This window comes from Schistocerca gregaria, chromosome X (assembly GCF_023897955.1).
Source record: "Schistocerca gregaria isolate iqSchGreg1 chromosome X, iqSchGreg1.2, whole genome shotgun sequence".
Lineage (NCBI taxonomy): Eukaryota > Metazoa > Arthropoda > Insecta > Orthoptera > Acrididae > Schistocerca > Schistocerca gregaria.
In genome coordinates, this window is record NC_064931.1 from 432844589 (window position 1) to 432869397 (window position 24809).

Consider the following 24809-nt stretch of genomic DNA (forward strand, 5'->3'; position numbering starts at 1 on the left):
GCCAACTGCTGCCCAAATTGCTACTGCAGTGCAGTACAGTGCGCTATGGCCGTACGCCGAGGACGATGATCTTCCCTCTCAGTAGTACCACGTGGCCGTCCAGAGCCCAGTCTTCTTGCGACCCTACATTCTTGTGACTATAGTGTACAGTGGCTACATTCCTGCCAAGTCTTTCTGCGTATCGCAGAAGGAGCATCCAGCTTCTCGTAGTCCTATTGCACAACCCAATTCAAACTCAGTGAGGAGTCGACAATGGCGTCTTTGTCGCCGTAGAGACATTCTTGACTAACAACAACTCAACACGTCCAGTCTCAAAGTTAACTAACACTCGCGACCGTTACAGTGTATATTTAAAGCAAACCTGATTTGCATCCTCGTAGTAGCGCTGCTTGTGCCACTCATACGCGACTGGCAAAAAATTTGAATAGACATAATCTTTCAGATGTAGGAACAAGTTTACCAATTTCGTTTTTTTTGGAGATTGAATCGGAAAAAACATCTATTCAAAAATGGGAATTGAGAACCACAGGTATCAGTCTTAGAAATATATCAAAATTTTGCTTGGGGATCAGCATTAATGAATACCAGACTGTAATTCAGCATAGAAATATCAAGGAAAACTTGCACTAGGTCGATATGTCTCACATACTCGATTTTGTTCAGGATACTTGGATGAAACAATATCCTAGAGAAGATCATACTGTAGTTTTAGAATTCGCTGTTATCTCTCTCGTCATAGCTCCATCTCATGAAATAACTTTTCGTGCTCCTGGGGATACCTGTCATGCAAAGTGGATGGTGAAAGTTGTTGATTCGTTAAAAATGTCAGTTCATGATGAATTTGCTTTTTGACGACAAGAAAAGATTGGAATTTGTCACATGCGTATTTTCCTTAACGTCGAAGACCATGTGCAGCTTCTGAAGCTAGAAATTCTCACAGAAAACACACACACACACACACACACACACACACACACACACACACACACAGAGAGAGAGAGAGAGAGAGAGAGAGAGAGAGAGAGAGAGATGTAACAATAGACAACTCATCATGCCATCACACACAAACATGCTGCATGTAGGTCCATGTTACTCAAAGCACTCTCACTTCACTTAGAAGATAACGGCCTTAGGACAGAACTGGACACAATAAAAAGTATCACTGTTAACAATGGCTACAAAGCCAAAACAATTGATAATTTAAACACATAAAAAAGACAAAAAATTGCCACATTAAGAAAGAAGAGGAAATATTAGACAATATCCCATACATAGGTCTCATATCACAAAAAATAGCTAACCCATCAAAAAAAGTAGCTATTGCATTGTACACTAATAATAAGTTAGGACGCTTACAAGTCCACAACACAAAAACCGAAAAATTCTACAGCAGAGGAGTGTAGAAAGTAAGATTCCCCAGTTGTCCTGCCTACTTCTTAGGGAAAATAGGCAGAAATTTCACAAAATAATTAATCAAAATACAGAAATAAAAATATTTTAGTCACAAGCCCTTGCCACTGAATTTCAAAGCAAATTTCAACTAGAAGAAAAGAAAATACGTGAATTTATACCATAATTACAAAGAAGAAATTTAAGTAAAAAGAAATTATGAATATTTCTTTCATGTACTCTTAAAACAGGAACAAATAACATAAATATATGTCTTTACTACTTAAAAAAATCCAAAAGTAAGCACTTCAATAGCAGTAACTCATAATAACAAGTGGGTAACATCAAGTATTTGAAAATCATCCCAGACCTATAAAGTGTATGTCACAAACATACTTTCAGATCTGTCCAGTACTTTACTGAAATGTATACGCATTTGCGAATATGGACAACCATCGTCTGCATAATGGAATGACGACAATGAAAATTAGTACTGCACTGGGACGTTTACCCGGATCTCCCGCTTACCGCGAAAGGTTGCCGTTACCATTAGGCTATCCGAGCGCGACTCACAGCAAGACCCAAACTTCCATATGTCGTCAACCACGTGTCTACAACCTGTACTCGTATATCCATTATGCATATTCTCGTACAGGGGAGACATTTTACTTGAAAGTCAATTGCCCCATGCAGATAAATACGATATTGCAGTACCTACGTTGTATGCCCGAATGAACATTGCATCATAATTCGGAATAACACGGGCACTGCTGTATCGTATTTATCCGCTGACACCAGGGGATCAACTTTCAAATAAAATTTCTCCCCTGTACGGAAATATACCTAATGGGTGTACAAGGACAGGATGTAGACAGAGGGTTGATGACGTATGAAAGCTTTGGTCTGGCGGTGAGTAATGTTCGGATAGCATAGAGGTAAGGCGCCCACTCGCCTTAAGCGGAATATCCGAGTTCAAGTCCCGGTCCGACACAAATTTTCAGTCATCGTTCCATTATGCAGTCGATGGTTGGCTATATTCCCAACTGCGAATACATTTCATATATTTCATAACGGCTGCAGTGCCTGTTCCTTCGGACAAGCATGCATGTCCGAAGAAACATTGCATCGTAATTGGGAACAACACAGGCATTGCAATATCGTAATATTTTACTGTTGATCAGAAATAAGCCAGGATCCTTAGGAACAAGAGATTTAGCTCATTGGTTTCAATCGTACCTGTGAGATACAATACAAAGAGTGGAGATAACATGCGCCTCAAGTAATGTCCCGGTCTTTAATAAGTACTGTTAAAAGTAATGGTCCTGTAACTCTCTGTTGCCGGCCGCGGTGGTCTCACGGTTCTAGGCGCTCAGCCACCGCGCGACTGCTACGGTGGCAGGTTCGAATCCTGCCTCGGGCATGGATGTGTGTGATGTCCTTAGGTTAGTTAGGTTTAAGTAGTTCTAAGTTCTAGGGGACTGATGACCACAGATGTTAAGTCCCATCGTGCTCAGAGCCATTTGAATCATTTTGAAGTAATGTCCGATTCGTGGTGAAACATTTATCAGAACCAGGATGTTAATTTATGGGGAAAATTATCTTTGCTGATGATGGAAAACATAGTCACTGCAAAATAACAAGAGAATTCCTTGCAGAGAAAGCAAATGGAAGCTTAGAGAAAGTTTACAATTTACTTTGAACACAAAGGAAAGAAATGCCGCAACTTTCAGTTTGAAGAAGGTAGATATCTCTGTTACATCAAGTGTAAATGGTGATTCTGTAGATTGCATAATAAAAACAAAATTTGTTGGAATTAATATTGATTAGATTGTTAGTTGTTGTTTTTTGCAAATATACTAGCAAATAGAATATCGTTATTCATTTAGAGTCCTATATTCACTGTGTAACATTCAGTGCCTTTTAGTTACATACTGTCAATATGCATACTGAAATCCCAATTACTGAATACATGTTTAGGCAGATATGAACACAGCCCTCAAACTATAAAAAAGCACCATTAGAATAACAACTAAAAATAGTAGCCAGGGCCATTGTAAAGATAAGTTGAAAATATTGAGGGTATTCATTACATCATATGAATTATAGGTCAGTTGTGCTCATAATAAAACCTTCATAATTACTGGAAACACATCTCTAGCTATGACTATAGAACAAAATCCAGACTGAACTGAGAAAAAATAAACAGAAAACTAGTAGTGAATAAAATTTTAGAATAAATTTCCTAAGTAGATTAAAGAGAGTATAAAACTTATTTTTAAAAAGTCAGTTAAGAAGTATTTGTTAAGCAATACAGTCTATACAATAAAAGATTGTTTACGTAGCACAGAGTATTGATTGGTAAAAAACGTAATAACGGGTGGTTATAATTGAATTGACGGTGTTCCAAGCGTTGCAGTGCGTCCTGTTTACATAGCAGGACGCTGAAACACCGTAGGTATGAAACATCGGAGGTATGTTCATTAATCGATGCGCTCACGATTATATGCTGAAATAAGTAGTAGTTCCACTTTCTGCCACCAGGTGAAAAAATGGCGCTGTAGGCAGTCATGATGTGGTGTGGGTGCAGGAAAATGGGAGGAACTATCAAACACATGATGACTGTTGTTCTGGCACTTTTATTAGCATATAGTCTGAAGTTATAACACTGCCTCCCGACTCAGCAACATGGTGCATCTGTAACACGGCATAGTCGACAGTTGCACGCAGCATATGTGGTGTAATCAGAGCGATATGTCGTCGTATGCAGATCGGAAAGAATGCAGATAAATCCCTGATAGACACCGTCTTTCAGATATCCCCTCAACAAGAAGTCATATGGATTTAGGTCGGATGCTCTGGAAGGCCACACATCCTGAAATTGTTTAGAGGCAATGAGGCCGTTAGTAAAGGCTTCTCAAAGCAGATCTTTCACATGGCAAGCACCAGGTGATATCGCCCCATCTTGCATAAAAATATTGATGTGGACACAGTTGCGTTCGTGCAAAGCTGGAATCACGTGTTGCACACGGAGTTAGTACAACAACGGATGTCACTGTGCACGTAACAGGCCTGCGAGGTGTCATCTCCTGGAAGAAAAGCAGACCGAGAATGATCGAGCTTGTGAAGCCACATAAGCTGACTGCACATGTGTCATAGCAGAACCGCAAATGCAACATTTCTGTGAATTCACGGCACCGTACAGAGTAAAATGTGCCTCGTCCATTCAAAGAATATTCCTCGGCCACTTGTCATCCACTTTCGGGTGTGCCAAAAACGAAGGGCAAAGTCACGGTGTTTCAGCCCATCTTGGAGGCTTCATCTGGTGCACATTCTAAAATCTGTAGGAATACCGATGTGAAATGCGCCTCAGAATCTTTTAAGTTGTTGACGAGGGGAGACAGAATTTCCGTGACCCAACTCGAGCATTGGCTGCAGACCAGAATGAGATTTTCACTCTGCAGCGGAGTGTGCGCTGATATGAAACTTCCTGGCAGATTAAAACTGTGTGCCCGACCGAGACTCGAACTCGGGACCTTTGCCTTTCGCGGGCAAGTGCTCTACCAACTGAGCTACCGAAGCACGACTCACGTCCGGTACTCACAGCTTTACTTCTGCCAGTATCCGTCTCCTACCTTCCAAACTTTACAGAAGCTCTTCTGCGAAAGAGAGCTTCTGTAAAGTTTGGAAGGTAGGAGACGGATACTGGCAGAAGTAAAGCTGTGAGTACCGGACGTGAGTCGTGCTTCGGTAGCTCAGTTGGTAGAGCACTTGCCCGCGAAAGGCAAAGGTCCCGAGTTCGAGTCTCGGTCGGGCACACAGTTTTAATCTGCCAGGAAGTTTCATTGGCTGCAGAATTTGAGGCGTTTGTTGAACAGTTGGCTATTGCTACAGCAGCTGCGTCAACAACTGCCATGGAAATTGTCCGCCTCGCTCTCCTGCTGCACCACCTGATTCACCTTCTTCTTCAACTTTCTTGATCACACATTAAATGCGAACAAGGACAACCATCAACTGTAGAATGGAACGACAGCAATGAAAATTTGTGCCGGACCGGGACTCGAACCCGAATTTCCTGCGTATCGCGGTCGCATTACCATTTATTATCCGTACACGGCTCACGGTAACTCCCAAACTTCCATATGTCGTCAACCATGCATCTACAACAATTACTCGTACATCCATTACGCATATTCCGGTACAGGTGAGACATTTTACTTGGAAGTCGCTTGCCCGGGTCGGCGGCTAAATACGACATTGCAGTTCCTGTGTTATTCTGATTTCCTTTGGACATGCATGCATGTTGTAGATGCATGGATGGAGACATGTGGTAGTTTGGGTCTGGCCGTGACTCGTGCACGGATAGCCGAATGGTAAGGCGACGGCTCACGATAAGCGGGAAATCCGGATTCGAGTCCCGGGCCAGCACAAATTATTATCACTGCAGTCGTTCCGTTCCTGAGCTGACGGTTGCCCATATTCGCAATTACGAATACATTTAATGTATTTCATAACGGCTGTAGTCGCCGCAGTGCCTTTGCATCGTAATTCAGAATAACGCAGGCACTACAATAGCGTATTTTTGATCATATTCTTTAGTCTACTTATCCACTTCGTAGCTGATTCTGTCGGCGATATTCCCACATGCAGTGCTGCTCTTACTATTGTTCTGATAAAGTAGCTTTACCAGCAGTGCACGACTTTTCTTCTCAATAGCACATTGTATTTCGTACGGAAAACTTCAGCCTTCTTAACGCTTTACACCAACAGTCACCAGTTAATGAACATACGTACGATGTTTCAGTGTCGTGTGATTTATACAGACCGCACTGCAGCACTCGGAATACCGTTAGTGTAATTATAACCACCCGATACAGTTAAAGCTAATATATTGCACACTACAGTGTTTTCTTCAGTGAAACCTTACACAAATCCTCTACACTGCAACTCTTTCTCAGCTCAACATCTCGCTCACTATTTAAGGTTGTTAACTTAAGTTACAAGAAAGCAAATTGGGAAATTGCAGTACACAAAATAAAAATAAATCATCGTCATACTCTTGTATCCCCCCCCATGAACCATGGACCTTGCCGTTGGTGGGGAGGCTTGCGTGCCTCAGCGATACAGATGGCCGTACCGTAGGTGCAACCACAACGGAGGGGTATCTGTTGAGAGGCCAGACAAACGTGTGGTTCCTGAAGAGGGGCAGCAGCCTTTTCAGTAGTTGCAGGGGCAACAGTCTGGATGATTGACTGATCTGGCCTTGCAACATTAACCAAAACGGCCTTGCTGTGCTGGTACTGCGAACGGCTGAAAGCAAGGGGAAACTACAGCCGTAATTTTTCCCGAGGACATGCAGCTTTACTGTATGATTAAATGATGATGGCATCCTCTTGGGTAAAATATTCCGGAGGTAAAATAGTCCCCCATTCGGATCTCCGGGCGGGGACTACTCAGGAGGATGTCGTTATCAGGAGAAAGAAAACTGGCGTTCTTCGGATCGGAGCGTGGAATGTCAGATCCCTTAATCGGGCAGGTAGGTTAGAAAATTTAAAAAGGGAAATGGATAGGTTAAAGTTAGATATAGTGGGAATTAGTGAAGTTCGGTGGCAGGAGGAACAAGACTTCTGGTCAGGTGATTACAGGGTTATAAACACAAAATCAAATAGGGGTAATGCAGGAGTAGGTTTAATAATGAATAGGAAAATAGGAATGCGGGTAAGCTACTACAAACAGCATAGTGAACGCATTATTGTGGCCAAGATAGATACGAAGCCCACACCTACTACAGTAGTACAAGTTTATATGCCAACTAGCTCTGCAGATGATGAAGAAATTGAAGAAATGTACGATGAAATAAAAGAAATTATTCAGATAGTGAAGGGAGACGAAAATTTAATAGTAATGGGTGACTGGAATTCGAGTGTAGGAAAAGGGAGAGAAGGAAACATAGTAGGTGAATATGGATTGGGGCTAAGAAATGAAAGAGGAAGCCGCCTAGTAGAATTTTGCACAGAGCACAACTTAATCATAGCTAACACTTGGTTTAAGAATCATGAAAGAAGGTTGTATACGTGGAAGAACCCTGGAGATACTAAAAGGTATCAGATAGATTATATAATGGTAAAACAGAGATTTAGGAACCAGGTTTTAAGTTGTAAGACATTTCCAGGGGCAGATGTGGACTCTGACCACAATCTATTGGTTATGACCTGTAGATTAAAACTGAAGAAACTGCAAAAATGTGGGAAATTAAGGAGATGGGACCTGGATAAACTGAAAGAACCAGAGGTTGTACAGAGTTTCAGAGAGAGCATAAGGGAACAATTGACAGGAATAGGGGAAAGAAATACAGTAGAAGAAGAATGGGTAGCTCTGAGGGATGTAGTAGTGAAGGCAGCAGAGGATAAAGTAGGTACAAAGACGAGGGCTGCTAGAAATCCTTGGGTAACAGAAGAAATATTGAATTTAATTGATGAAAGGAGAAAATATAAAAATGCAGTAAATGAAGCAGGCAAAAAGGAATACAAACGTCTCAAAAATGAGATCGACAGGAAGTGCAAAATGGCTAAACAGGGATGGCTAGAGGACAAATGTAAGGATGTAGAAGCTTATCTCACTAGGGGTAAGATAGATACTGCCTACAGGAAAATTAAAGAGACCTTTGGAGAGAAGAGAACCACGTGTATGAATATCAAGAGCTCAGATGGCAGCCCAGTTCTAAGCAAAGAAGGGAAGGCAGAAAGGTGGAAGGAGTATATAGAAGGTTTATACAAGGGCGATGTACTTGAGGACAATATTATGGAAATGGAAGAGGATGTAGATGAAGACGAAATGGGAGATATGATACTGCGTGAAGAGTTTGACAGAGCACTGAAAGACCTGAGTCGAAACAAGGCCCCCGGAGTAGACAACATTCCATTAGAACTACTGACGGCCTTGGGAGAGCCAATCATGACAAAACTCTACCAGCTGGTGAGCAAGATGTATGAGACAGGCGAAATACCCTCAGACTTCAAGAAGAATATAATAATTCCAATCCCAAAGAAAGCAGGTGCTGACAGATGTGAAAATTACCGAACTATCAGTTTAATAAGCCACGGCTGCAAAATACTAACGCGAATTCTTTACAGACGAATGGAAAAACTGGTAAATGCAGACCTCGGGGAGGATCAGTTTGGATTCCGTAGAAATGTTGGAACACGTGAGGCAATACTGACCTTACGACTTATCTTAGAAGAAAGATTAAGAAAAGGCAAACCTACGTTTCTAGCATTTGTAGACTTAGAGAAAGCTTTTGACAATGTTGACTGGAATACTCTTTTTCAAATTCTAAAGGTGGCAGGGGTAAAATACAGGGAGCGAAAGGCTATTTATAATTTGTACAGAAACCAAATGGCAGTAATAAGAGTCGAGGGGCATGAAAGGGAAGCAGTGGTTGGGAAAGGAGTGAGACAGGGTTGTAGCCTCTCCCCGATGTTATTCAATCTGTATATTGAGCAAGCAGTAAAGGAAACAAAAGAAAAATTTGGAGTAGGTATTAAAATTCATGGAGACGAAGTAAAAACTTTGAGGTTCGCCGATGACATTGTAATTCTGTCAGAGACGGCAAAGGACTTGGAAGAGCAGTTGAACGGAATGGAGAGTGTCTTGAAAGGAGGATATAAGATGAACATTAACAAAAGCAAAACGAGGATAATGGAATGTAGTCAAATTAAATCGGGTGATGCTGAGGGAATTAGATTAGGAAATGAGACACTTAAAGTAGTAAAGGAGTTTTGCTATTTAGGAAGTAAAATAACTGATGATGGTCGAAGTAGAGAGGATATAAAATGTAGACTGGCAATGGCAAGGAAAGCGTTTCTGAAGAAGAGAAATTTGTTAACATCGAATATAGATTTATGTATCAGGAAGTCGTTTCTGAAAGTATTTGTTTGGAGTGTAGCCATGTATGGAAGTGAAACATGGACGATAACTAGTTTGGACAAGAAGAGAATAGAAGCTTTCGAAATGTGGTGCTACAGAAGAATACTGAAGATAAGGTGGATAGATCACGTAACTAATGAGGAGGTATTGAATAGGATTGGGGAGAAGAGAAGTTTGTGGCACAACTTGACTAGAAGAAGGGATCGGTTGGTAGGACATGTTTTGAGGCATCAAGGGATCACAAATTTAGCATTGGAGGGCAGCGTGGAGGGTAAAAATCGTAGAGGGAGACCGAGAGATGAGTACACTAAGCAGATTCAGAAGGATGTAGGTTGCAGTAGGTACTGGGAGATGAAGCAGCTTGCACAGGATAGAGTAGCATGGAGAGCTGCATCAAACCAGTCTCAGGACTGAAGACAACAACAACACACTCTTGTATCAGCGAATAGTGTGTGTAGTTTGTGCACTGTTTTTGAGGAGTGAATGAAGAGTGTAGTTTTAGCTTTTTACATTATGAAATAACTTCTTTGCAAAAATGTATAATCGAAACAGTATTGTAAATTAGCAATAAATCTATCCACGCTGTACTGTTCTTAACAGACTAGCCCTGTATACAGGGGGATGGAGGCTCTAACCCCCTTACGATACCGATTTTCTGAGGTTTCCCTAATTACTTCAAATAAATGCCAGGACGATTGTACCATAAGACCATCGCCGTCTGCCTAACTTACCCTTATTAAATTATTTGTTCGCTAAATCGCAGGACTCAGCTTTTACAGTTTCTAACACACAATTCAACAAAACCTGACGTTTTAATTTTACAGAATGGGCATATGATTACTGAAACTGAACAGTTCAAATTTCTAGGTGTTCAGATAGATAGTAAGCTGTCGTGGAAAGCCCACGTTCGGGATCTTGTTCAAAGACAAATGCTGCCATTTCTACTACTCGAACTGTATCTGAAGCGAGTGATCGTTAACACGAAAATTAGTCTACTTTGTTTATTTTCATTCTCTTATGTCGTATGGTATTATATTTTGGTGTAACCCTTCCCATTCTAAAAAGAAATTTTTGGCTCAGAAATGGGCGGTTGAGACAATAAGTGGTGTAAGTTCACGAACCTCTTGTCGACCCCTGTTCACGAGTCTGGGTATTTTGACATTGGCCTGCCTCCCTCTCTCTCTCTCTCTCTCTCTCTCTCTCTCTCTCTCTATATATATATATATATATATATATATATATATACTGTTATTTCTTGTTAACAGTATTAGCCTAGTCCCAAGAATAAGTAGTTTTCACTCAGTTAATACTCGGCAGGAATCAAACCTGCTATTCGATCACTTTTCCTTAACTCTAATGCAGAAAGGTTTGCAGTATAATGTTGCATCCATTTTCAGTAAGCTACCACTAGAATTCAAAAATCTTAGCAGTAATCCACGCGCTTTCAAATCGAAACCGAAGAGTTTCCTCATGGGTCACTCCTTCTATTCTGTCTAGGAGATTCTTGAAAAATTACGCTGATTCGTGTTGTATTGTTGACTGCGTTTACTTAAACTTATGGCTTGACTTTTTTCGCGTTCATAAACATTTTACTTTTATCTTTAATTGCTTATATGTTGTAATTTATGTACTGACACGTTTCATGACCTTGGAAATTTGCTCCTTAACTTGGTCCTACGGAACTTGATGTGTAAATAAATAAACAAATAGGCTGTTACATATGTCCATGCCTGTCTATATCATTTACGTTTTCTTTCTCTTATTTTGTAATATCACGACATGTAAAATATTGTAGTGAAAGTGACCCGCTACTACTGTTATTAGTACCACGGCTACAAATCCTCTATAGAAATATCACATTTTCAGTACTTATAGCTACATAGATTTTAATTATTACAAAATTTTCCGCCAGTTGTAATCGTGGACATTCTGATAACAAGTTTGACTTTACTTGAGAGTGTATAAATTTGCAATATGCCGCAAAAATTTTAAAGCTATTTCTTTGGATCACATCAAAAACAACAATATGAAATGATGCTTTGAGGTGTACAAGACTGTTGCGTAATTTTATTGAAACAGATCAAAATGTAATGATAAATGACTCACAGTTGAATGTTGATGAAGTTATCAGGAAACTGTCCAACGACATATTACTTCCACTAGGGAAAGTAAAACCTCTTAAAATCTCACGTAGAATAACTACGTAAATAATTTGTTTGGGAAACAGTTTTAGACAATATAAATACAAAGAAAGTAAAAGATGAGGGTGTATCTTATATTCCTTCCCTGTGAAATAAAATATTAATAGAAAAGAATTTGAAAAATGTTTATGCAATAATGTTGCGAATAAGCGACGTACGTATGTGCAAATAATTTTCTTAAGACACATAAGTAGAATATTTTGCATTGAGTAGAATTTATGGATCTTTCTTAACGATTGTTTTCCTTGAATCTGAGGCACCAGAACTGTCAAGTTCAAACCAACGCGTTTCTATCGATACATGGGCGACACGTTGGTGGTGCGAACACATGGAACTAAAACGCGTGAAGAGGTCGTGTAATTCTCTCCATCCTAATATAAAATTCACGATTGGTCTTAAAAATGAATACCAGCTACCTCTCCTTGTCGTATTGCTTAAGATATGAACGGCTCGACCGCTAAGTCACAGTATGCACATCGAGCCATAAGCAATGTCACAAAGAAACTGCGTGCTAAAGTCTCTAGATCGTAGAGTTCGAACGCTCCCAGACAAGAAAAAGTCTTGCCAGAGAATCAGAACACCTACTAACAGTGTTCCAAAGGAATGGGGACGCAGATGTACCGGTTAAGAGAACGTTTCAGACGAACTCACCGACATCTGTGGATGAGGTTGTCCAGTGTGAAAAAAGAGAAGCCAAGATTCACTTCTCTGACTTATGCTGATTCAGTCTTCGGAAAAATCCGTAGACGCGTACAGAAACATGACAGCCAATGAGTTTCTTTCCCATTAACGGCGACTTAAGTTCCCGAAAGCTAGTTGTGTATCAAATTCCACACTAATATGGTACGTTCTGTTAGAATAGCCGACGAAAATTGCAAGAAATATCAGCAACACATACAACTAAAACATCCAAGCAAATCAGCTGTCGCCGAGCACTGCCTCCAATACAATTTCGAAATTAAATACGGCGAGGCCAGTGTTGTGGTCCAAGCGTGAAGTTCTGGAATACAGCGTCGGTCGAAATAAAGACGTCGATAAACCTAATAAGCCAGAACAGAGGTTTCAGTTTAAACAATGTTTGGTGTCCGGCACTCACCTTATTAAGATATTTCCGGCCATCTCATCCACAATAGCTGTAAAACACAGAAAGAGAGAGTTAGTTTCACGGAGTAACTGCAAGTACTCTGAAAATCAAATGAGCATCAAATGACATAGAGTGCGCCAGGAGTCGTGCTAGGTTATAAGTAAAGGTGTAACGCCAGTAATAGTTCACTGTCTGAATGGAGTCCAGGCAGCGGTTACGCAGAACAACACAGCTCGTAAAACGTTAAGAAAAAGACTAGGTCGGCCTTTGAAATATTCTTTATGAAATGAAATAACAAACTTGGCTGAACAGCCTAAAGCACACCGAGAGTCAATCATGCCTAGGAAACCTTCGAGATCATATTAGGATGATTGCTGACGAATAAAATGAAGAAACGTAAAGCTGTTTCTCAGGTTCCCTCAAAAGATAATGATGAAAAAAATGGCTCGGAGCACTATGGGACTTAACGGCTGAGGTCATCAGTCCCCTAGAACTTAGAACTACTTAAGCCTAACTAACCTAAGGACATCGCACACATCAATACCCGAGGCAGGATTTGAACCTGCGACCGTAGCGGTCGCGCGGTTCCAGACTGTAGCGCCTAGAACCGATCGACCAAATCGGCCGGCGATAATGATGAAACAAGTCAACAACAACCTGTAGAGGAGTGGAAGCAATCATTCGTAAAATTATATACGTTTGAGCCATTTAGAAAGAAATTAGGATGAATCGAAGTCAGATGATAGTCTCTACCTCAGCTTGACAGTAACTGAAACATCGGTTAGAGAAGTGCAGGATTTGGGCTTTTATCTTTAATCGTTATCGAATTCTCGATTTGATTGGGAAATCTTAAGATTCACAGGTTATCAAATATTTTCGAAGATGTTACACTAGACTTAACAAATTTGTTGTTGAGCTGGCGCAATTATAATGTTCATGAGATTTGCTGTATTGATACACCATGCAGCACATGCAGAATAGATTCATGACTGGGAACGTTTTTTGACACAAATCAATCATGTAGCTTCCCTCCCCCCTTGCCGTCTCCCTTTATCTCTCTTACACTTTCACCCTTCTCAGTTTAAAATGGTTCAAATGGCTCTGAGCACTATGGGACTTAACATCTGTGGTCATCAGTCCCCTAGAACTTAGAACTGCTTAAACCTAACTAACCTAAGGACATCACACAACACCCAGCCATCACGAGGCAGAGAATATCCCTAACCCCGCCGGGAATCGAATCCGGGAACCCGGGCGTGGGAAGCGAGAACGCTACCGCACGACCACGAGATGCGGGCCTTCTCAGTTTTTGCAGCTAATTGTGTTATACACTCTATGCAAATCTTGCAGTTGAAAGTGCAAATACAGCCAATAAGCATGAAGTTTTATAAGAGACATACACTGATGAGGTGAAACATTATGACCAGCTACTTAGTATCGTTTTGGTCCACCTTTGGAATGCATTCCCATTTGTTTACACAACGGTGGTTTGTGGGCGTGGAGCTGGTGCCCTATAGTGCCCCAAATGTGTTCGATCGGTTTCAGATAAAGCGAATTTGTTGGGCAAGACATCTGCGTGAGTTTTACTATCATGCTCTTCAAACCACTGAAGCAAGATTCTGGCCGTGCGACACACAGTTATCCTATTGGAAGAAATCATCACCTAGTGGCATATCCAGACACGACCATCGACCTGGTGTAGCAGGAACTGAGCTTCATCCGACCAGGCGACACGTTTCCATTCATGCACGGCCCAATCTCGATGAATCCGTGCCAACTACAGAAATAATTGGCGTTGTCTTGGGTCCTACTTACAGATCGGCCAAACTGATCGTCATCTAATAGATTCTCAATTTTCTTGTCCCTTCTTCTGTACATTATTCGTGTCAGCAACTTGGATGCACGAACGGTTAAGCTGACTGTCCGATACTCCTCGAACTTGTCGGCTTTAGAGAATTGTGTGGATGATGTTTTGCCCAAAGTCTGATGGTATCTCGCCAGTCCCATACATTCTACACACTAATGTGAATAATCATTTAGCTGATACTTACCCCAATGATTTTAGAAATTCCGATGGAATATTATCTATTCCATGTGGCTTATTTAAGTCTTCCAAAGCCCTTCTAGATCCTGATTCTAATACTGGATCCCCTCTCTCTTCTCTGTCGACTCCTGGTCCTTCTTCTATCATGTCAACAGATAAGCTTTCCTCTGCATTTAACAGTGGAACTCCCCTCGCCCTCTTTATTAACGCCCTTGCTTTTAATGTCACCGAAGGTTATCTTATGCCGAGACAGTCGTTCCGACAGTCATTTCTCTTTAAATTTCTTATCATTTTTCATGTAGCCATTTCTCCGTAACTTCCCTGGAGTCCTTATTTATTTCGTTCATAAGTGACTTGTGTATCTGTATACCTGAATTTCTCCGAACGTTTTTGTACTTCCATTTTTCGTCGATCAGCTGAAGTATTTCTTCTATTACCCATGGTTTCTTCGTAGTTTCCTTCCTTGTACCTACGTTTTTCTCTCCAATTACTGTTATTGACCTTTTTAGAGATATCCATTGCTCTTCAACTGAACTGCCTACTGAGCTATTCATTACCGCAGTATCTATAGCCTCAGAGAACTTCAAGTGTCTCTCTTCATTCATCAGTTCTTACGCATCTCACTTCTTAGCGCATTGATTCTTTCTGACTAGTCTCTTAAATTTCAACCTACTCTTCATCATTACGAAATTGTAATCTGAATCTATATCTTCCCCTGCGTATGTCTTACAATCCAATATTTGGTTTCGGAATCTCTGCACGATGTAATCTAACTGAAACCTTCCTGTATCTCCCGGCCTTATACAAGAATAGCTCCTCGTCTTGTGATTCTCCTCTCTCATTCCTACTGCCAGACCCATACTCTACCGCAACCCTTTATTCTTCTCCTTCCCCTAAAACCGCAATCCAATCCCCAGTAGCCATTAGATTTTTATCTCCCCTTACGTACTGAATTACCCGTTCAGTATCCTTACCCTACTTAAGAATGAGTAATCCCAGAACATAAATCCGCAGAACGTTATAGAAAGAAATCAAACAAAGTATGTCAAACTGTGTATTAGTTTCTTTCCATACTTTTAATGACACTTAGTGTAAAAATTTCAGAAATGATTTGCTTAAGGAGGTCCAAAACATTTTTTTAAATTTAAATGTTCAAATGATGACTGACATGAATTTTTTAAGAAATTTTAAGATCTCTTTCTAATTTTTGTCATGTTTGTCTGTACAGCAATGGTCCAGCAATGAAATTGATATCGATGAACCCGTAAACTACACGAAGGAGATCAGTGACGTGGTCTCAGAAATGAGGCAAATCATAGGTGCAGAGATGGAGGACTACCAGTACCCAAACGGACTATACAACGTGACAGCAAGGTAACTACTCCTCTGATGATCTATCGTGTATGTGCATATTTGTGAAGTAATTTGTAGTTAATTCGTTATTATCAGATATTAACTGCTTATGGACGCTGACAAGGCGAATCCTGAACACTGACTCATTTGTTTTTGTTGGGGCTTTACATGACGTTTGTCCTTGATAATAACCAAGCACAGAAAAGAATATATGTGTCTTAGAATAGTAAGTGTTTATTTGCAGTGTGATTCTGATTCAGTTAAAAATGATATTTTTAATTAGAATACTTCATTGTTCTACAGTGTGGGATCAGTCGAGCTGTGCTCATCCCAGACCTTTAAGGCTAGCTAAAAACGTGAAATACACAGGAAAATAAATTCTTGATGTAGTGATATGCTCCACTGATTTGGCTGGGAACCAACACAGCATTCGCCTTTAATGTTGAAAACTATTGCTTTATGACTTTATACACGTTTACGACTTGGAGGTAGGTACCCATCGTTTCGCAGCAGACAATAACCTGCAATTTGCTAAGTATCATACAATATCGAATCTTGAACGTAGACAAAGAATGGCAGCAGAAGTGGTCACAGGTTTGTTGGGCGCGTGGGAGAGCGACACGGAGTTGGCAGACGCTTCATTCTCGTGAAAGAATAAGTTTTCACTTTGCAGCTGGGTGTGCACTGATATCAAATTTCCCGGCAGATGAAACCTGTGTACCAGGCCGGGACTCAAGCTTGTGACCTTTGCTTTTCGTGGCCAAGTGCTCTATCGAGTGGGCTATCCAAGCACGACTCACGACACGGCAACAGAGCTTACACTTTTGCCAGTCCTCTCTCTCCCCTTTCAAACTTCACAAAAGTTGTGCCCATCTTGCGAAACTAATACTCGTGGAAGAAAGGATATAACGGAGAAGGTGTGCAAGAGCCGTCCGCTGTGGCCGAGTGGTTCTAGGCGCTTCAGTCCGGAACCACGCTTCTGCTGCGGTCCCAGGTTCGAATCCTGCCTCGGGCATGGATGTGTGTGATGTCCTCAGGTTAGTTAGGTTTAAGTAGTTATAAGTCTAGGGAACTGATAACCTCAGTTGTTAAGTTGTTAAGTCCCATAGTGCTTAGAGCCATCTGAGCCATTTGAGGTGTGCAAGAGGACTTCTATGAATGGACGTAGGAGATGAGGTACTGCCAGATGTAAAGCTGTAAGGGCAACAACACAGCGGGCACGCCAGTGTTTCCGTGTGCGGAGCGCGAGCTCGTTCTGTTTACATTCTGACCGCCTTTGGTTCCGGCCCGGCTTACTGTCTACGATACACCCCGATTTACTTTCTGCAACGATTATACCTGACCCAAAGCGCTCGAGGTGGAGCGTTTTGTGCGAGAGGAAGTGAAGATGCCGGCTACCGATATTATCGGCATATATTTGTCGATCGTGAGGAGCACGATCTATGTTAAAAAATGTTCATATGTGTGTGAAATCTTATGGGACTTAACTGCTAAGGTCATCAGTCCCTAAGCTTACACACTATTTAACCTAAATTATCCTAAGGACAAACACACAAATGGTTCAAATCGCTCTGAGCACTATGGGACTTAACTTCTGAGGTCATCAGTCCCCTAGAACGTAGAACTACTTAAACCTTACTAACCTAAGGACATCACACACATCCATACTCGAGGCAGGGTTCGAACCTGCGACCGGAGCGGTTGCGCGGTTCCAGACTGTAGCGCCTAGAACCGCTGGGCCTCCCCGGCTGGCAATACGGCACAGTCCACGGCCATACTGCGGAGAAGTGGACACAGTGTCAGACATATCGTGTCCTAAACGGCGCCCGACAGGTAACCATTGATCTCCGAAGTCACGTCCCGTCATACTTACAGCTCTGCGGATGCCGTACAATAATTATATATGACGACCAGCCTCACACCTTTTCTCGGTGCAGCAAAGAAGGCCACCTTAGTTACATCTGAATGCCTACAACGGCGTGTTACGCAACTTCCAGCTGCCGTAGAACCATCTGCGTCGCGACCTACGGTGCTACTGGTGGCCTACGCCGCTGCTCTTGTTTCTCCTATCACCTTCCAACGCCGCCCGGACGCCACAAATGAGCCCGACAATACCCCGATGGCCATCGAACCTGCTCTGACTGTGCCTACGCGACCGGCCGCTGACTCAACCCTCGGCAACACGATGGAGATCGACTCGCTCAGCGTCTCTAGGGCGGCTTTCATGGCAGATCTACGCGACTCCCTTTCGTCGTTGGACACATGAGGTCGTGTAAGGAAACAACGTTCTCCGAAACGTCGCAAGGGAAGTCTCCGCACCGTTTCCGGTCAAGAGGTGACTTTGCAGGTCGAGGACGAGACCGCCATCGACCCGAACGACGCCCCCGAATCCGCCACTACCGAAGGAGTCGATGTAAGCACGGCTACATCCACCCCCAAAGCACCATGGGGACGTTGAACTATTTAAGGAACGTAGCACAGCCGAAACTACACCACGAACCACTACTCTATCTTCTAACGACAAAGTGGACCATACACTAGTGCCCGCCTCTACGGTATGGTACGACGAGGAGGTCGAGGAGCAGGAGCCGTTACGGGACCCTGCGCCGTCGGTGCTGCTCTACTAGCCATACTCTCCCCAGAACCCCTTGGGGACGAGTGGGATGACGTTCCAACACGACACCCACGTCCTTCCGCTGACGCCAGAGTGGGCCAGCCTCCAGTGATCACCCACCACGCCTATCAGATAGCAACCGTCAACACCAACATCATATGTTCCAGGGTGAAAATCCGCCGTATGCAGGAGATGTTCTGGGCTACTGACATTGATTTCGCCCTCCTGCGCCGGCCGGAGTGGCCGAGCGGTTCTAGGCGCTACAGTCTGGAACCGCGCGACCGCTACGGTCGCAGGTTCGAATCCTGCCTCGGGCATGGATGTGTGTGATGTCCTTAGGTTAGTTAGGTTTAGTCTCAGGACTGAAGACCACAACAACAACAACAACAGAGCTCAGAACCATTTGAACCATTTTGAACCACCCTCCTGCAGGAAGTTCACTTCGTCAGTCTCCCGAATATCAGTGGCTATATGCACACTCCTCCATGAGCGATCCCATGGGCCCTTCACCCTATTCATTGCTGATTACAAGATTTTCGCCTGCTTACTGGTGATGCGTCTCTGAACAATAATCCCTCATGTCCTCTCGCCAGAGCAAACGACGCCCTGGGGGGCTAGGTTAACATACAGACTGAAACAGGGAATGCTGCCACTTAGTTGTGATGGCGGCAGCCCGCAGACTCCGTGCAACGGTCGTCGCTGTGCCTTCGATAAAGTGCACCACCATTTTATGTTTTTGGTGGCAGCCCGCATTGGCATCCCCCCTCCGTTCATCGACGTCCTCCAGCGACTTTACAGCAGTGCTAGTTCACGAGTCCAAGTCAATGGACCTTTAGCACATCCAGTACCGATCCGCCATTCAGTTTGGCAAGGGTGATCCCTCTCTACAGACCTGTATGCTTTTGCCCTAGAGCTCCTCACTGGGGGCCAGACAACCGAGCTCTTCGGCCTCACCCTTCGCTATCGTACTTTTCGCTGCCGCCCGTATGCTTATGACCTCCCACTCTTCATCCGCTCGAGTTCTGAGATTCAAGCAGTCCTCAAATTGATTACACATTATGGGGCTGCCGCTGGCAATGCCATGAATGTCACCAAATCTTCTGTAATGTACATTGGACAAGGCCTCCAGAATGGTGAAGTGGCCCCCCAGCTACTCGTGATGACGTTCCAGTACCTCGGAATTACCTTTATCCCACCGTCACACGCACAGCGGCAACGAATTTCCGTCGCCTGTTACACATTATCCGCCAGAATCTCCTGCGCCACCAGGACACACTTCAATGCATTACGTTTCTTAATGGCTATGTGGCATCAAAATTGGTCCACATCGTGCAGGATCTCCATGGTGGCCTCAGACTCGTCAGTGTCTGTATGCAAGCTGCTGTTTTGTATATGAGTACCATGAGAAGACAGAGGACCAGATGGGGCACATCTGTAACACGCAACTTGCTTGAGGTCCTCCTGCCTGTGTCCACCCCACCACCAGTGTGTGTCTGTCACATCGTGCCTCATATGCCTCACATTTTGACCTTTTTCGTCGACTACAGTGACAAACTCACCAGTCTCCCAGATATATTTCCACCCAGGACAAAGGATTTTTACAGCCTACTTTTGCACTGTGTTCCCCATAATGTGATGGAGACCAAACATCCCACCATCCAGCAGTCCATGGTGTGAAATACCATATGTCTGGGCAATGAGGTATCATATAGTCAACAGAAAATTTGCCACAAAACAGTGACTGCACAGCATTGATTTGTCGGATTCCCCTCTTTGACTCCTTTGCCAGCAACTCGACACTCATGACCACCGTCTGACCTGCGCCTCTTCACACGACGTCTGGCAATTCGTGCAGCAGATCATTGCCTGCTATCTCCAAGTGCCACCACATACGATCGAACCGCGAATGTTTCTATGCTCAGAGGACAAAATTTTCTCGTCACCAAATTTCATGCCATTACGTGGGTCAAGGGGTGTGTGTTCGGATACCTACTCCGTGAGGGACCTAAATCCCGCCACGACTTCTGGACCTATTTACAAAGAGCCCATGCAGCACTGGAACATACCCCACGCTACCGAACATTATTTGCCAGCTGTCATCGAGGGGTCTTTGTTAGACCCGCTCTGAGGTGGGGGAGAGGGGAGGGGGGGTGTCTCCAGCTGAGGGCACCAACCCGTCGTCAGGCGGCGTCTGAGCTTATGCCGCCTATGATCGATTCTACCTCCGACCGCCGCGGATGGGAGAGCGCGCCGTAAATGCGCGGATTTTATTTATTTATTTATTTTCTTTTTCTTTTATACAGACTTTTTTTCTGTGTGGATGAAGTACGTTCCCATAATTTCATAATAACAGTGAAAGTTACGACATAACATGGAAATAAATAAACAACAAAACCTTCCATTTATGTCGATTTCTGAATATCTCACTTTCTTGTGCTTCATAGGCTTGGTGGCGGTTAGGGGAACACTGTGGCCAGGCCTCGAGTTTCGACCCCGGCCTACTCTTCACCCTGAGCCCCCACCCGTCCATTCCTTAATATATATACATATATAAAAGTCGGTAGAGCACTTGACCGCGAAAGATAAAGCTCTCAGATTCGAGTCCTGGTGGACACACAGTTTTAACCTGCCAAGAAGTTATCCCGTGAAAGAACCAGCTTTAAGCGAGGAATCTATGAATGTACTACAACCGCTATGTTTGGGTCCCTTAAGAGACGCGGAGACAAGATTAGGCTATATATTTGAGTGGTGTCTGTCGTGTCGGACTTGTCCTACAGACACCACTCGTCATGACACGGCTGGTGCATACATTTATATAAAATAGAGAATGGGGAAAGAAAGGGAAGGGGTGGGTGGCAATCCGTGGCTTCCAGCCGCAGAGGGCACTGAGGCAATGCAATGTCGAAAGTTGAACATTTATGCAGGAATGGGACTCTAAACAGGATTTAGTACTTCACATCAGCAGTTGCCTTAACCGCTTCGGCCATCCAGACACCGTCCCTGACCGGCTCAAATTTCCGACTTATTCTGCTCGGGAATTGTTGATTGTCCAACAGAAAAGACACCACTCAAAAACACACATCAAAAAAGCCTTATATCACCCCGGTTCCCAGAACTCCTGAAGATAGACGTTGACTGTGAATATTGTATCACAGACACAGTTCCTTTGACTTTTCAGAGATGTCACTAAACCCGCCCAAAGACGTAAACAACCATGCATAAGCAGCGGAGGGAATCCGACAGCCGATCAGTTCCAATAATTCCACCAGGAAGGGGGTACAAGGGTCGTGTTGACTGTAATTCAACCATGCCTAGACGGTCAACACCTCGATTCGATCGCGTCCACATTGTTACTTTGTGCCAGGAAGGACTCTCAAGAAGAGAAGTGTGAAGGTGTCTCGGAGTGAAGCAAAGCGATGTTGTTCGGACATTGAGGAGATACAGAGAGACAGGAACTGTCGATGACATGCCTCGCGCAGGCCGCTCAAGGGCTAGTACTGCAGTGGATGACCGCTACCTACGGATTATTGCACGGAGGAACCCTGACAGCAACGCCACCATGTTAAACAGTGTCACAGGACGTCGTTTTACGACTCAAACAGTGCGCAGTAGGCTGCATGATGTGCAACTTCACTCCCGACGTCCTTGGCGAGGTCCATCTTTGCAACCACGACACCATGCAACGCGGTGCAGATGGGCCCAACAACACGCCGAATGGACCGCTCAGGATTGGCATCATGTTCTCTTCACCGATGAGTGTCGAATATGCCTTCAACGAGACAATCGTCGGAGACGTGTTTGGAGGCAAAAAAAAAAAAAAAAAAAAAAAAAAAAAAAAAAAAAAAAAAAGGTTCAAATGGCTCTGAGCACTATGGGACTTAACATCTGAGGTTATCAGTCCCCTAGAACGTAGAACTACTTAAACCTAACTAACCTAAGGACATCACACACATCCAAGCCCGAGGCAGGATTCGAATCTGCGACCGTAGCAGTCGCGCGGTTCCGGACTGAAGCGCCTAGAACCGCTCGGCCACCAGCAGCCGGCGTTTGGAGGCAACCCAGTCAGGCTGAACGCTTTAAGACACACTGTAGAGCGGGTGCAGCAAGATGGAGGTTCCTTGCTGCTTTGGGGTGGCATTATGTGGGGCCGACCTACGCCGCTGGTGATCATGGAAGGCGCCGTAACGGCTGTGCGATACGTGAATGCCATCCTTTGTTTTTTAAGAAGTGAATCCTAATGAAGTTATGCGCATCGTGCAGACTTGTAAGTTTACAGAGAAACCAAATACCTGTGGTGTGTCATATGCTGTTCAAAAATGGTTCAAATGGCTCTGAGCACTATGGGACTTAACATCTGAGGTCATCAGTCCCCTAGAGCTTAGAACTACTTAAACCTAACTAACCTAAGGACATCACACACATCCATGCCCGAGGCAGGATTCGAACCTGCGACCGTAGCGATCGCGCGGTTCCAGACTGAAGCGCTTAGAACCGCACGGCCACACGGGCCGGCGTGTCATGTGATGAACTGAAGGTAATTATTTTTGAAAGTATAGAACTAGTAGCCACAGTAATAGATAAATGATTATTTTCGTTTCTTTCACACACTTTATAAAATGAGACAGGATAGAACCATTCTTCAGAAGCATTTATACAACGAAGTATTAAGTTACATGTGATTACTAATAATTCATGTATTGAATTAAGTCATGGATTCTGTAATGAAAAATCATTTGGAGACAACAACATGTTGCACGATGTTCACCCTAGATTTCGGTAAAGGAGGTCCACGACTGTGACAGTGTCTGTTGTATGAAGAAAATGAAGAAGTGTGAAAGAAGGAGTCCATGCCCATGTCCTCAGTAAAGCATTCTCCTGCATTTCAACATCTGAGGCCATCAGTCCCCTAGATTTAGAACTACTTAAACCTAACTAACCTAAGGACACCACACACATCCATGCCCGAGGCAGGATTCGAACCTGCGACCGTAGTAGCCGCGCAGTTCCGGACTAAAGCGCCTAGATCCGCTCGGTCATAGCAGCGGCCGGCTGCATAGATGCAAAAAAAAAGTAATAAAACGATATAAAACTTGCCGCATTTTAACAACAACATGCTGAAACACTAAGCAGGCTAATGTGTATACCGTAAAAAGGTTTTGTATTTTCTTATTGCATTACGTAAACATTTATGAACACAGTAGTTCTCATATTGTTTATTTCTCCGATCAGTTTCCTCTTCAGAACGACTTTTCACTACACAAAGTTGTAGCTACCATTTACACATGCAGTGGTTTGACAAAAACACGGGAATACCGCGAGAAATGCACGCTTGAACATAAATGCAGATGCTAGCCAAGTCTGCAGGTTGCGCTGTTGTATTCGAGCACGAACGCCACCTGTAAGATATCCACAATACGTTGCAAGTGTCTGTCGCGATCAGAGCAGTGTTCTGTGCAGTTATGAGTGCATTATGTCGGAGATAAGTGAATTCGAACGTGGGCAAATTGTTGGAGCTCGTAAGGTGGGTGCTTCTGTAACCAAGGTAGCGCATCGAAGATTTATACCGTATTTGTGGAAAGCGGGAAAACATCATCCCCTATGTCACAGCGCGGACGAAACTGTATGTTGAGAGTGTGTTAAGAGATCGTGACCGACGGTCATTGAAGAAGATTGTGACGAAAAGTGCGAGGGCGACCGCTGTAAAAGTCATTTTAGAACTGAATGTCGTAGTCGCGAACCCTGTCAGCCCCAAAGCAACATGAAGGGAGCTCCAGAAGCAATGAAATCGCAGGGCGAGCGAGAATTCCGAATCATCAGTGATGCAAACGCCCGTAACAGGAAAACGTGGTGCCGAAGCCGTAAAACCTGGACTATGGAGCAATGGAAGACTGTCACTTGGTCGGATGAGTATTCTTTCACACCGTTTAAAACTTCTGGTCAAGTTCACGTCCCAGGGGTGAAATATGGCGGGGGTTCGGTGATAGTTTGGGCAACATGGTTACTATGCGATGTCACACTACTGGCATGGATTATGTGAACATTTTGGCTAATCAGGTCCAGCCCATGGTACAGTGTTTGAAACCAAATGGTGATGATGTGTTCCAAGAACACAGGGCCCTTGTTTTGTGAGCGCGATGATGAATTGTCGCATCTACCCTGCCGCCACAGTTGCCATCTCTCAGTGTTACTGAGCCTTTATGG

General features: G+C 43.5%; 1 protein-coding gene across 5 annotated transcripts in view; it reads left to right on the top strand.

Annotated features, from left to right (window-relative positions):
• The window catches only part of LOC126297991 (carbohydrate sulfotransferase 5-like), a 712441-nt gene that overhangs the window by 618240 nt on the left and 69392 nt on the right, over positions 1 to 24809 (top strand). For all 5 annotated transcript variants that reach the window (XM_049989306.1, XM_049989308.1, XM_049989304.1 and 2 more), the window contains one exon: positions 15870 to 16015. In XM_049989306.1, the coding sequence (XP_049845263.1) occupies positions 15870 to 16015 (146 nt within the window). The remainder of the gene's footprint in view (positions 1 to 15869; positions 16016 to 24809) is intronic.